This window comes from Conger conger, chromosome 12, assembly GCF_963514075.1.
Source record: "Conger conger chromosome 12, fConCon1.1, whole genome shotgun sequence".
Taxonomy (NCBI): domain Eukaryota; kingdom Metazoa; phylum Chordata; class Actinopteri; order Anguilliformes; family Congridae; genus Conger; species Conger conger.
The window spans coordinates 20,501,616-20,515,788 of NC_083771.1; the positions used below are offsets into that span (position 1 = coordinate 20,501,616).

General features: G+C 41.5%; 1 protein-coding gene across 1 annotated transcript in view; it reads right to left on the reverse strand.

The window, feature by feature from the left end:
- The window catches only part of LOC133142163 (aryl hydrocarbon receptor-like), a 61,892-nt gene extending 48,191 nt beyond the window's left edge, over positions 1-13,701 (reverse strand). The window contains exon 1 of the mRNA XM_061263205.1: positions 13,247-13,701. Coding sequence (XP_061119189.1) covers positions 13,247-13,305 — 59 coding nt within the window. The 5' untranslated portion in view covers positions 13,306-13,701. The remainder of the gene's footprint in view (positions 1-13,246) is intronic.
- Positions 13,702-14,173: the final 472 nt, after the last annotated feature.

Sequence of the window (14,173 nt, forward strand, 5' to 3'; positions counted from 1 at the left end):
TTTTTGAAAATGAGACTACTAAATTACTAAGTATTGTTAAGTATGAAATTAAATACGTGAAACTGCCAACACTGAAATATTTTCTATAATAACCAATATAGCCGGCACACTGCAATATACAATTGAACAGGGCAGCCTGTAGAGTAGCGGTTAAGGTAAATGACTGGGACACACAAGGTGGGTGGTTCTAATCCCGGTGTAGCCACAATAAGATCTGCACAGCCGTTGGGCCCTTGAGCAAGGCCCTTAACCCTACATTTCTCCAGGGGAGGATTGTCTCCTGCATAGTCTAATCAACTGTATGTCGCTCTGGATAAGAGCGTCTGCCGAATGCCAATAATGTAACTTGTTTTTTTACTGTGTATATGTGTGTTATTTGGCTTGTGGGGTGCACCATTCACAGTCATTTAGTGTCTTAATGGAGGCCTACAGGCGCTGGAGATCCAGAGCAGAGATTACTCTGGACATAAGGCCCACCCTCAGGGCTGGATTGACAGCAGCCTGACGTCACAGTTCTGAACTTGTTGAATTTATGACCTGTATTCACACTGCAAGTGATTCCTGCTCTCACTCTGTAGATGTGCCCTTTGCACTGGGAACCTTATCCCATAGGCTTCAGTTTCAACTCTTTACCGACGTTTCCAACGACGGCAAACATGGCCTCTCCACTGAGCTACAGGGGGAGGCAGGAATGATGGAGTGGGTGTCGGAAAACAAGCAATTTGCTCAATTCTCTCGGGTGACACTTTGCAAGGTTTTCTGATCAAACTCTCAGAGGGCTCCCTAACGAGAAGCTAGATGGGGGAAATGTAACCCCCCCCCAAAACACACACACACACACACACACCCCAAACCCCCCCCCAAACACACACACACACACACACACCCCCAACACAAACACACACCCCCCCCAAACACACACACACACACACCCACACCCCAACCCCCCCCCCCAAACACACACACTCACCCCCAACACAAACACACCCCCCCCCCAAACACACACACACACACACCCCAAACCCCCCCCCAAACACACACACACACACCCCCAACACAAACACACACCCCCCCAAACACACACACACACCCCAAAACCCCCCCCAAACACACACACACCCCAACACAAACACACACCCCCCCCCAAACACACACACACACCCCAAACACACACACACACACACACACCCCAAACACACACACACACACCCCAAACACAAACACACACACCCCCACAAACATAAACACACACACACCCCGCCAAAACCACCCCCCCAAACACAAACACACACACCCCAAAACCCCCCCCAAATATAAACACACACACACCCCGCCAAAACCACCCCCACAAACACAAACACACACACACCCCCAAAACCACCCCCTCCAAACACAAACACACACACATTTCAGCTGATCTGAGGATGTCAGACAGATCACTTGCATTACACTGTAGATCACTGCATAGACAAAGAGTCACGGAATTACACTGTAGACCCCTGCATAGACAAAGAGTCACTGAATTACACTGTAGTAGATCACTGGACAAAGAGTCACTGAAATACACTGGAGATCACTGCATAGACAAAGAGTCACTGAATTACACTGTATATCACTGCACAAAGAGTCACTGAATTACACAGTAGTAGATCACTGGACAAAGAGTCACTGAATTACACTGGAGATCACTGCATAGACAAAGAGTCACTGAATTACACTGTATATCACTGCACAAAGAGTCACTGAATTACACAGTAGTAGATCACTGGACAAAGAGTCACTGAATTACACTGGAGATCACTGCATAGACAAAGAGTCACTGAATTACACTGTAGATCACTGCACAAAGAGTCACTGAATTACACTGGAGATCACTGCATAGACAAAGAGTCACTGAATTACAGTGTAGATCACTGCATAGACAAAGAGCCACTTAATTACAGTGTAGATCACTGCATAGACAAAGAGTCACTGAATTACACTGTAGATCACTGCATAGACAAAGAATCATTGAATTACACTGTAGATCACTGCATAGACAAAGAGCCACTGACATTTTCCTGAAGGCTCAATCTTCATGTGGTCGACACTACTGAACACTGACCGCACACCTCCTCGACCTGCTTGCAGCAGAGCAGAGCAAACCTGCAGTCACCGGGAAAGGCTATCGCCATGGCGACGGCCTGCTCTAATTGCGCACCTGGAGGACTGAGGGGTACCTCCGGGGCCTCTACAGTGGAGACATTTCCTACACATGCTCCCGTCGTTAAGTAACGGGCGCGCTGATCTCAGATCATCGTGTGCTCGGCCAGAACACTTCCCTCTGGGCGTGTCTCCTGAGAGGAGCGCCAGGGTGAAATTACCCAGCATTCCTGGCAAGACGCCGAATACCCTCTGTCTACTACTTATGAATACAAAAGTTAAGTCAATTACTGTTTCAGGTATTTTCAGGTGCTCTTTTTGTGGGTATTAATAGCATTAATCTAGTAGGAAACACGTGGAAGATTTCTTTATCAAACATGTTTATTTTATATGACCCACTTGGATTCTTCTCTTTGCTGTTAATTTTTTTATTTTGTTGAAATGTAAATCTTAGGAAACACTTATTTTCACACAAAGACGCTCAACAGTGTAATAGAGGGGCACAAAAAGGCGGCAAACAACAGGCCTGAACCCCCAAATAGTGAGTAGAAGAGACAACTCCCCCAGGAAGGAGAAGAACCCTCAAACAGTGGAGCGAAAAATCCCCAATAGGAAGAGGATCACTACAGTTAGCGAATGTGCTAACATAACTTGAAGTTAGCTAAGGTTTATGCAGTTAATAAGTATGCATTTTAAATGCAAGTACTGGGAAGTAGTCATTCATCTAGGCGTCAAACTCTTTCAGAAGCCATAACCTAAACAAATCAATAACCTTATGAATTATGCAGTTGGCAGCTAAAGGACATTGAATTTTGAAGGATTTTAACACACAGTATATTAAGTATAAAGCAGAACTATTTTCCTGTTAGAATACTTCAGACCACTTTTAAAGTGGTATTACATTGGACACCATCTCATATAACCCTTCAGTCTTGCATTTTGCATTTTTTGCAGAGTACGACAATTATTAATGAGATGTTACAAGGATGAGTAGAAGGCCTAAAAATATTGAGTCACAGATTCCATTCAACTGTGCTCAATGAACTACTTTTTTCGCTGGGGGTGTGCTACTACTTGCAATTCCTTTTTTCTTTGAAGAAATACTTCATATCTCATGTCTTGGACGTGTGATACTGCTGTCACGTACACTCCTGCTTCTTGCTCCAGGGACTCAGCGGTAGTTACATTCCAACTGACTGCAGAAGTACTTTCCTCTGGCATGCTTGGACATGCTAAGTCTGTACTCCAAAAACACTTTAAAGCCTTCCAACAGTCCCTTTGGAAGGAGCAGAGGAGCGCGAACAGGAGAGTAGGGGAGAGAGGGAGAGAGGGAGAGAGAGAGAGAGAGAGAGAGAGAGAGAGATGGAGAGAGAATGAGGGAGAGCAAGAGAGGAGGGCAGAGAGAGGAAGAGAGAGATGGAGAGAGAAAATGACAGAGCAAGAGAGGAGGACAGAGAGAGAGAGAGAGAGAATGAGACAGAGAATGTCTCGCCATATAGATCATAAAATACAATGCGAGTAAATTAGAAAATACATGAACTGTACTGAAAATGTACCAGGTGCATATTTTACAATGAAACAAATTATAAATGCAAGTGTACACACTCCATTGTCAAACACATTAGAAATATAAGTATGCACACATGTATAAATACATTCAAAATATATCAGTGTGCATATATTACAGTCAAGTGTATTAGAAATATAACAGACAAGACTGCTCAAGGCACTGATACGTTTGAACAGCAAAGATAGCAAAACACATGAAGATAACAACACACTTATCTGAAGAGACAAAACTGCAATAAAATAAGTGAATAGTTACTGTTCAGCCAATATCCTACAGTAGTTTAAACAAAGGTTACATAAGACAAGTTACGCAAGGCTATGAAACCTGGTTGCTGTATTTCAGAACCTGTTCAGAACGGAGCTGCAAATTGCACAGACCGATAAAATGTTCAAGATTATACAATAAAAAAGAAAATATTGAATTTACTTTCAAAACTATTTGCACTCACTGTTATAGCATTTAGGTTCTGATGAAGACATGCCCTCATACATAAAAAAACAACAACATAGTTTTGTCTCTGGGGCATTCTAAGGTCATGAGTTTTAATTCCGGATTTAAAATACTTGGCTTAAGGGTACTTCAATAAAAAGGTTTATTGTAATTCTAGTAGTCTTCTTCTTTCAACTTCAGTGGAAAGACAAATATTAACCATCTAAATTGTCAGTGATCTGTGATTCCAGAGAGTGACAGAAACACAGTCCAATGATGCTGGATCAGTAGAGATGCCATCATCATGGAAAGCAAAAATTATTCTCCTTGAAATGAGCAGATATATGTAGAGACAAGCAGCAATTATACAGCAAGTATATAATAAATAAGGTCTACAAAAAGTAAAGCCTACAAAAAACCCCCCCAAAAAACAATGAACATACTGCCAGGAGTTTTGAGTTGATGACAGGAAACTTTGTAGCTACAAACTGTCAGTTGCTATGGTAATGCCACTCAGGGCTCTTTGGTGCATTTTCAGAAGATTTGTTAAATTCAGTTCAGAAAGTAATACTCCCCAGTATTTCGTTCCAATCACATGGATTTGCTAATTAGCACTATTCTTCAGCCAAGAGGTAAAACCAATTCAAATCACATTGGTGGAAGAGACATATGGCAGGACTTTCTAACCCCTGGACTTTCCACCACTGCAAATTCTGCTGCCAATATCTACACATTTACAACAATGGAAGACAATATTTGCAGACCCTGAATATTATGATACGTTTATAAAAGACAAGAAACCATACAGTTGTGTCATTTTTTCAGTTTCTTTTCAGGAGGTTAAGAGTTAAGCCATAACAAAACTTTAATTACAAAAGCAACATTTATGTGTGTGAGAGGGGATTATGAACACGCGTCGCCTAAGCGTTTAATAAGGCATGGCATGCATTGGGGCAGGGCCGACTGACTGAGGCAAAGTCATGCTGAGGCAAACTGTTTTCATTGACAAAGTCCACAATCTTCACAGTCATGTGACTTCTGCTGTTCTCACTGACAGATGGATTTCTTGGAGTAGCGTGGCTACCAGACCTGTGTCAAATACATATCTGAAATATTTGAACACTTTATGTGGCAACAGAATGTCAGAACACTCCAGGAATATATAATATAATGCTATTAAATGCCCAGCCAAATTGAAGGGTGAAAATAGATAATTCCTTCACAGATCATATTAAAATTGATGGGTTTTTTCACAATTAAAATGTCTTCATTATTTGTTTATTTTTTGTGTGTGTGTTTGTATAAAAGAACACATTTGTGATTTCCAAATATTCATTTCCCAAAAGATTTAATTTTACAGTAAATACAATTTTTGTATTTAATTTTTAAAAGTAACATATTACTGTAAGCAATTTGCTACTTTTTACATAAAAACTTGATCAATGCTGTCTGAGATTAGTAGCAAGGAGCCAACCAAAGTCTGCAGAAGAACTGTGGCAAGTTCTCCAACGTGCTTGGAACAACCTCCCTGCTGATTCTTAACCAACGCTGTCCTGCAGTTCTATAACTCAGGGAAGTGATGCAGTTTTAACGCTGAAGGGTGGTCACTGATTTGATTCAGTTTTTAACTATTCTGCCAAATTAGTAAAATGTAATGTAAAATGTATAGTACGTTTATTTAGGACCTTTCATTGAATTATTTTTGAAAGAATCTTATCTGTACAGAATGTTATACAGGTGCCTAAGACTTTTGCACAGTTTTCTCTGTACACATTGAATTTGAAGGGAAACCATGAGCATGAGGTCCAAATGCAGATTGGCAGCTTTAATTTGAGTGTATATATCCACAATGGGTGATTGCTGGAGGAATTACAGCCCTTGTTATCCAAAGGGACCAAAAGTAATTAGACAATTGGCTGCTCAGCTGTTCTTTTTGGCCAGAAGTGTGTTGTTACAGGTAGGACCATGGAAGACCACTCAAGTGGAAAAGCAAACAATAACACATTTCAACAGTTACACGCCAGTCCACAGATTTCAACAGTTTACATCATTTTTATGGACAACCCACTCATACGGCTGAATATGCAGCATACTGAAGCAATGCAGATTAAGCATCTCGCAATGGCCCTCCAGGGACTGAAACCTTTCCTTATCTTTTACTCAGCCATTAAAGTCCATTGAGACAAAGGACTCCCTGGACGAGACATAAGTTGCAGGTGTGGCGAGAGAGAGAATAGGGGTAAAGCCTCTAGTAAGAGCCCAATGGCAGATCTGTCCTTTCGTTTAGGGATCCAAATTCATCACTGCAGATGCTAGTCAGCATCCTGATACGGCCAACAGGGCCTAGAACCAGCAACAGTTGCGACAGGCAAACACTACTAGGCTACCCTGCAAACCTAAAATCTTCAGCTCTCAAACATTGTTGTCCTGGCCCCAGACCTGGGTCAAAGACGTAACTGTTTTGGATTCAAGTACTTTACTGAGCTTGACTGGTGTATTGGAACCAATGAAATGCTCTCAAAAAGAACAAACCCTGTACCCTGCCTTCCAATCTTCTTGGTTGGCTCAATTGTACCAGGCAAGATTAATCGAGCACAGAAAAGTATCTGAATCCAAAAGGATTATGTATGTGACCCAGGTCTGGCTGGCACCAGCACTAATGTTGGTCTTCTAGAATTCACTGCTTTGATGGCTAACTGGCTTCCCAGAATCCGTGCCAAGGGCTAATGCATCTGAAGCCGGATAGCCCCCGTTAGCTCATGCACTCAGTCACCCTGCCATGGGCAGTCTGTAACACAGCCTGCTGCCTATGGTGTGAATTATGAATGAACGGCTCATTTAATAACCTATCAATGTCACCATGCAGGGGAGAGACATTGTTCTGTACCCTTTCCAAAGGGCTTTTCTTCGCCTACATCATCACCCACAGGGGATATTATACCAGACTGCTAATTGCAATGCTGGATATGTGGAACATGGCTCTGTTACACGAAGCATTGAACCCGTGCAAACCAACCCCCTCTAAATATTTGAGACCAACCTCATTCTCAATTTAGTGAACCTCAAGTGAACTACTGCCTTTTACTTCATTGTACTGGCATTTGCCCGATGTGTTTGCATTGTGTGCCACTCAAAGTGCTCACAGCAGGGACTGAGGAAGGACAGCAAAAGACTCCACTGACAACTTGTCAGCTACCCTACTGAACGTTAAAGTAAGTTCTGCAAACAAGAGAAGAACTATCCTGGATCAGCATTACATCAATCAGGTGCTCGGGCTGGTAAAAGTGTTCAGGACAGAGTGAAAAGAGTCGGGGTGGTGGAGCCAGGGTGTGGTCTGAAGAGCTGGGACTTCAGCCCGAGTGGGAAGATGGCCGACATCTCTGCCATTCTGTCTGCCCAGGGAAGCTCCTGTTTTTTCTCATGAGCTCTAAATTATAATATTATTAAACTTGTACGGGAGAAACAAAGTTCTCACGCTCTCTCGCTCGCATCAATCACGCAACAAAAGCCGTGTGTTTGTGCAGTCCCATTTATAAGCAAAAAAAAGTCTGACTTTTACTTTCTGACCCCTGGACTGTCCACCTGTGTTTGCTGATAGAGGCTGAACAGAACAGGCCCTCGGATCCGCCCTGTGAAGCAGAGGCACATGCGAAACAGAGCCCGAATGGAGGGTGTCTGCGGCTTGCCTCTTTATGTGCATTCTTTCACATATGAACTATAATTAAAGGCTGTATTTAATACGGTTGATCCTTTTCAAGTTTGTGGTTTGCTCACCCTGAGCCATTAATGAGTTTGTTATTTGACTCAAGAATTGGACATGCCCAGGGTATTTTTCTTACGACTCAATTCTTGCTGCAACCAGCTCCGCTGCATTGAAGAAACACGGTAGAGCACAAGGCTGCCATTTTGTTTCAATTCTCATGAAGAGCTTAAGTGGGGTTTTTTTTTTTGTAGAAGTCATCATGTGACATTACTTTTCAGCATTTACAAGTATTTGTCAGGATAAGGTACTAGGTTGGTCTGAGGACAAGGGTGGGTGGGTGAACACATTTAGACTAACAGAGGCTCAAAGTCGTGGATGCATGAGATACCAGGTGCCACAGGTTTCCGTCCTCTTCATACCCAAAGCTATTGTGTTTGAAGAAATAATGTCTCCACGATCACCCACCCCTAATGGCTGAACCTAGTTCTATATCTTCATCATAAAATGTAAACATCCAATGTGAAATGGTGCCATCATCTAGCAGTTTTCCTGGCCTCCTCCTACAACTCAAATCCTACCAACAAAGAAACCACTGTTGAACTGCGGTTGACAGTATTTGACAAATGGTTTTGATAAGCCAGTTTGAAATATGATGCAATGCTAAAACAGCTCAACATTTAGATGCGTCTGGTATTTCCCCAAAACACCTTGGCTTAATGCTGTGGTGAAATTTAGTGTATACATCAGGGAGAAAACAGTGTTCCTTTGAGACATGATTTAATACCACAACAGTACAAAACAAAACATCCCCAACAAGTTCAAGCTGAGAACTCATGATGTGATGTTTCACAGTCTGCAGTTAAAACAGCAGCCACACCACCATAAATGGCTGAAACTAAGCTTGACTGGGCTTGGTCACTACTTGACTGAACTGAATTGCCACTGGAAGTGGTGCTGAAGCACCAGCAGGGGGCCCACCCTCCCTCTAGACCAGGGGAGGGAAATGTCCAGTGCTTGAGGGCTGGTGCGTATACAGCAGTCCTGGGTCAAATACATAATTTTTTCAATTCAAATACTTTTCTCCACTGAGTAAAGTGAAAATGTATTTTGTTAAGATTTATGTGTCGTATTTTAACAAAAAAAAAAAACCCAAAAAAACCTTCTGGTCCTTTTGGTTGGCTCAATTGTGCCAAGCAAGACCAGTTGAGCACAGAAAAGTATTTGAATCCAAAACAATTACGCAACAACAACTGGCTGTATAAACCAACACAGTCTCACTTGAAGATTAGATCACAGGGAAACAAAGCATAGGAACACAAGAGCAGTCTTCTGCTGTCATTCATGAGCTTATCATCAAGATATGCAGCTAAATTTCAGATGGAATGTAAACGTTACGGCCAGTTACGCAAGTACTGTACGGCCAGAAGTTGGCATGAAAACAAGAAACAGATACGGCCCTCCTTACCCACCTCTGCTCTCGAACCAATTTAAAACTTGCGCCTCATCATCCTTGTTCATGAAAGCCCCCATGGCACCAATCAAGCATGAGGGGTTCAGTGGCGTCCTGCCCACTAAAGAACTAAAGACCACCATGAAAAAAAAAGCCCCCCCACACATTTCATATATCAAAGGTCTCACAGGATATGCCACCCCACCCACACCCCCAAACCCCACTCAGTTTTCCTTTGCACCTTTTTAAACCATGGGAAATATAAAAAAAGTAGTATTTTAGTCTTGTGATGAGACTTTAGTCTTGTGAAAATCTTGTCTTCTCAATGAGAAAATATTAGATTGTTTTAAGTTACATTTTGCTTGTGAAGAGAAATTGCCTTAAGCCATCTCATCGGCAATCTTTAGGTCTTATTTAACAAAAAAGCAATGGAAATAGGACTTTAAGTCTAAATATGACACTGGCAGATTGACTTTTTGTGTTTTTTGTGTTTAGTGTCATGAATCATCAAACACAAGGAGACAGAGCAGCTGACTATGGTGGACTGTCTTTGGAGGGCAACTTCCCTTCAGCCTCTTCATTTCACCTTATCTCTGGAGCCTGGAGCAGGAAAGCAGCCAATCACAGTCCCTCAGGACACACATAACAAGATGCCTCCTGTTCTATGATGTCACCTGTGCAGACGCAGACAGGTGGGTCTACCACGCTTAAAAGGTACAACAGGTAATATTTTTGTGTTAAAACATTGTTACAAGACCGCTGTAAATCCCTTCCGATCATTGAAAAAGGCTCACTGACATGTTGACTCACCCTCTGCCTGTGTTTAGTCCAAAATATACAGTTGACGGCTGACACTCTGTACCAAAACATTGTATAACTGTACAATAATTCAAGCTCATTGGTTAAAAATTGGTTCTAATTGCGACAGCCAATGGCGTTTCAATGCCAGCGCGTTTACAGAGAAGGGGTGGGATGAACAGTGTTGTGGTTTGAAGGTGTTTGTTGCTGCTATTCCTTTCTTGACCGTTAGAAGTCCGAAATGACCTATTGTACCTTTAAATCTGGCCCTCTCTTTTCCAACTGAGAGTGACCTGACTGTCTCCGATTGGCCGAGTTCCACTCAACTGGCATCCCAGATTGAAATCAGTGCCTGTTTCATGGGTAGAAACAATCCACCACAAGTATCACTAATCCTGAGGGCCATATTTAAATAAACCCATGAAATTTAAGTATAGCCTCACTCTTTCCTGGGTCACACGTCTGACTATGTTCTTTCGTTTCGATAAATGGGGTGTGTTATTAGGCCATTTGAAAGGTATAAGCTTACCCACAAAGGTAAGGGGTTTTATTTCCAGAATGTTGGAATTTTTCAAAGAACCAGCCAAACAAATCTAACAGCTCGAAATCCAAGATGCGGGATGAGACAATGGAAACCAATGTGTGCATTTGGCAGAGGGACAAGGAGAGATTTTTTAAAAAGAACATCTCGTTTCTTCTAGCAAAAGGCTGTATGGAAGCCATTCAAGTGTGTACGTGCACACAGACATGCACGCACACACACACAAACACACATGCATGCACACACATACATAAAGAAACGCACACAGGCATATGCACACATTCAAAGACACATGCACAGACGCACATACATAATTGTCTAAATGACATTCATCATTCAGCAAAAACGTTTTACACAAACACACACACACACACAAGCACCATTACCTTACCCTGCGAGGGCATGCACTGCAGTAACCTGTGCGTTATTTACCCAACCTTCCAGTCTGTATGAGTGCCAGCTCCACACAACATCTCTACACTATTTGTAAAGGCTTTAAACGCTAATTCGAAAACAAATCAATGGCCAAGGTCAAGGCACACCTACACACAAACATAACAAATATAATACAATACCTGCACTCAACTCTAATGCTCTAAAGCTATTCAAAGCCGAAATCCACAGCTACGGTCTGGCCAGGACTCTCACCATTCAAGCAAATACACACACATACAGAGAGAGAGAGAGGGTCATGTCCCAAAGGACACTTGCATAACTGTATAAATAATGTCCATTTTTTAAATTAGGTGGACAACTTTCAATTACATTCTCAGTCTGCCTCTGGTAAATATTAATGAAGGACATACCCCTAACTCTAACCCCTAACCCCCAACCCTAACCTTAACCCCAACCCTAACCCCTAACCCCTAACCCAACCCTAATCATTTTAGCTGCGTTTTAAAGGTTGCTAAAATTAGTGTTCACAAACATTTAACAAAGTTTGGAAAGGACAATGTAAATAGGTACCTTCCCTTTTAGCAAAGTATTTTTTGATGAAGTAAAATAGTGTGTAGGTCAGTATGTGATGGGGTGTATACAGCATGCGACTACATATCCTTGAATACAAGCTGGGCTTGCTGCACCTCCAGTGACTAAAAAACTGAACTCCAGTTCATGGACTTTGTAATCCTTCTACAGAAAAGCCTGGGTACCACTGGCTCCCTCTGAAAATCCATGTTTGTAATAACATCTATAAAACAATATAAGCAATATACAACAACACAAGTCTTCATGAATTTTTTTTTTAATTTAGCCTGGTGGTGGCGCTAGAGAAAATGTCATGGGGTCAGTTGGTTTCTTCCCCTTGGGAACAGGATATTACTTTTCCAGATGTGTGCCACAGACGGACTGACAAACGGACAGAGACATTTCACATTTCACTCAAAAATGCAATTTGCAACAGTCCCCAAATCTGAAGGGACCTTTCCCCCAAAGGTTTTAAAAAAACACTCTCTCTGAAATGAACAAATGAATTACTCGCCTTATGATTCCCGCATATACATAGAAAACTATACATGTGTATAGAATGTAAAGCAGGGGCAGTATACAACTACACAGATCGCATTATTTAATTTTATTTTACAAAAATGACTTCAGCTTCCTCCGCAAGTTTCTTGTGGAATACATCTCACAAATATGGTGACCCAGATGAACCGTCAACACTGAGAAGATTAGAGATGTTCAATAAATTCACTGAGATTAAATTTGGTTCAATCTCTTGGTCAAGTACAAATTTACGGGTATCAGGACATCTTATATAGCGGGAGAATTCACCCATCTACACTACAAAACGTACAGCTAGTTAAATATAAACACTACATAGAGCGGTTATACTGTACGATTTCTTTACGCGATTTAATATTTGCGAATTAAAAAGTAGGCGAAAAATTACTCTAAAGAAACTACGCGTCTGGTTACAGATTGCATAACCCTGAGAGCAGCCCTCGCCGGGCCCTCGCACACCCCTTCTGAAAGCATCGCGTGAGAGTGCAGCAGTTTATGATTAACTCACGAGTACTATGCCTACGCCAGAAAACCACAACAAGGTTTTTCTCTTAAAGGTAATCCCACTGACGCTGGAAAACAGGAGGAGGGAAAAATAAAGAAAATAGGAGGGTGGGGGCACTCTCGTGCACCAACTACTATACTACGGGTAGATAGCCTACATGATTTTGTATCAGCTGACAACATGTCGCTGGCATTACATGCAATGGGCTATGGCAGTACTTTCAGGAATTACGAAAACACAATGATACATACAAACTAACACATAGTTGCATAATTGCTACGGAAAATGAATAAACCATGACTTTGTTGATTTGTGTTATTAAAGATAAAGATGAAGATGTGCATTACGCATGTGTTGTTACAGGCTACACAACTAAATACAATGTTGTTTTACAAGAGCACTGGTAAAGCACTGTCATCGCATGAATAATGTAACCAACATTCATACTGCGCTCTACTCAACTGCTTTTTTGCATCTTGACATATGCCCACAACCCGTTTATAATTCAAGCAGTTAATTGAACAACCAGTGACAGCCGGACGAAGAAGCAAATAAGATTAATTTGAAGCTGCATACTTGACTTTGTAAGCCACAAGCAATCTTACATTTTTTGAACGGGCTTCTTCCGTTTCTTGGCCGCATAACCAACGGTATTTCCCAACATGTTTACTTTTTCTTGTAAATCTTGTAAGTATATATGCCAAGCTAACTCTTCTTAATTTCTGGCGACGTTTGAAGACAATCTGTGGAAACAAAACGCAAAAAAACGTACGATCCCAGCAGACACCGAGGTGGTTAGCATGCTGCTGGTCGCGCAGCGTGGACGAGTCAGATCTAGATCCACGGAGTTCCGTACACTGCAAAATCCATATCTGCTCAAAGGTTAATGAACTCGGATAGAATCCTGATCCACGGCAATGTGCCCTCTTCCGCTCTACGCTTAAACTTGCCACTCTGTAGTGCCCCCAAACAAACTTGGTGGCGCACTCAGTACGCCTTCCGCCTTCATAACTACAGCCTACAGTGCAATCTTACAGCAGGTAAACCCGCTCGCTATCAGTACAAATCGCTTTCAGGAAACTATACATGCAAACTGGCCTTTTTAAGGTGGACCAAGAGGACCTCTATTCTGCAGTTTTAAAACACGCTACTCCCCCCTTCGGCTACGTGCAGGAGGTACATTCCTTTTACAATACCATACAAAACCAAAACTTGCTTTTCCGCCGTCGCATTAAATATCGATTAAGTGTGCAAAAATTATATATTAAAAATTATATATTTATATATATATATATATATATATATATATATATATATATATATATATATATATATATATATATATATATATATAATAGAGCGTAGCTGGCTAATATAGCCAGGAATAGAGTGGTGCAAGAGCATTTTCTCAAAAGGATCATAGAGCATGAACTAAATGTGCTTTGTAAAACATAAATTTAATCTTAAAAATTAATGAAATATGGAAATATATGGAAATATATTTTTCTTGGGTGGGTTATTTGCAAATATGC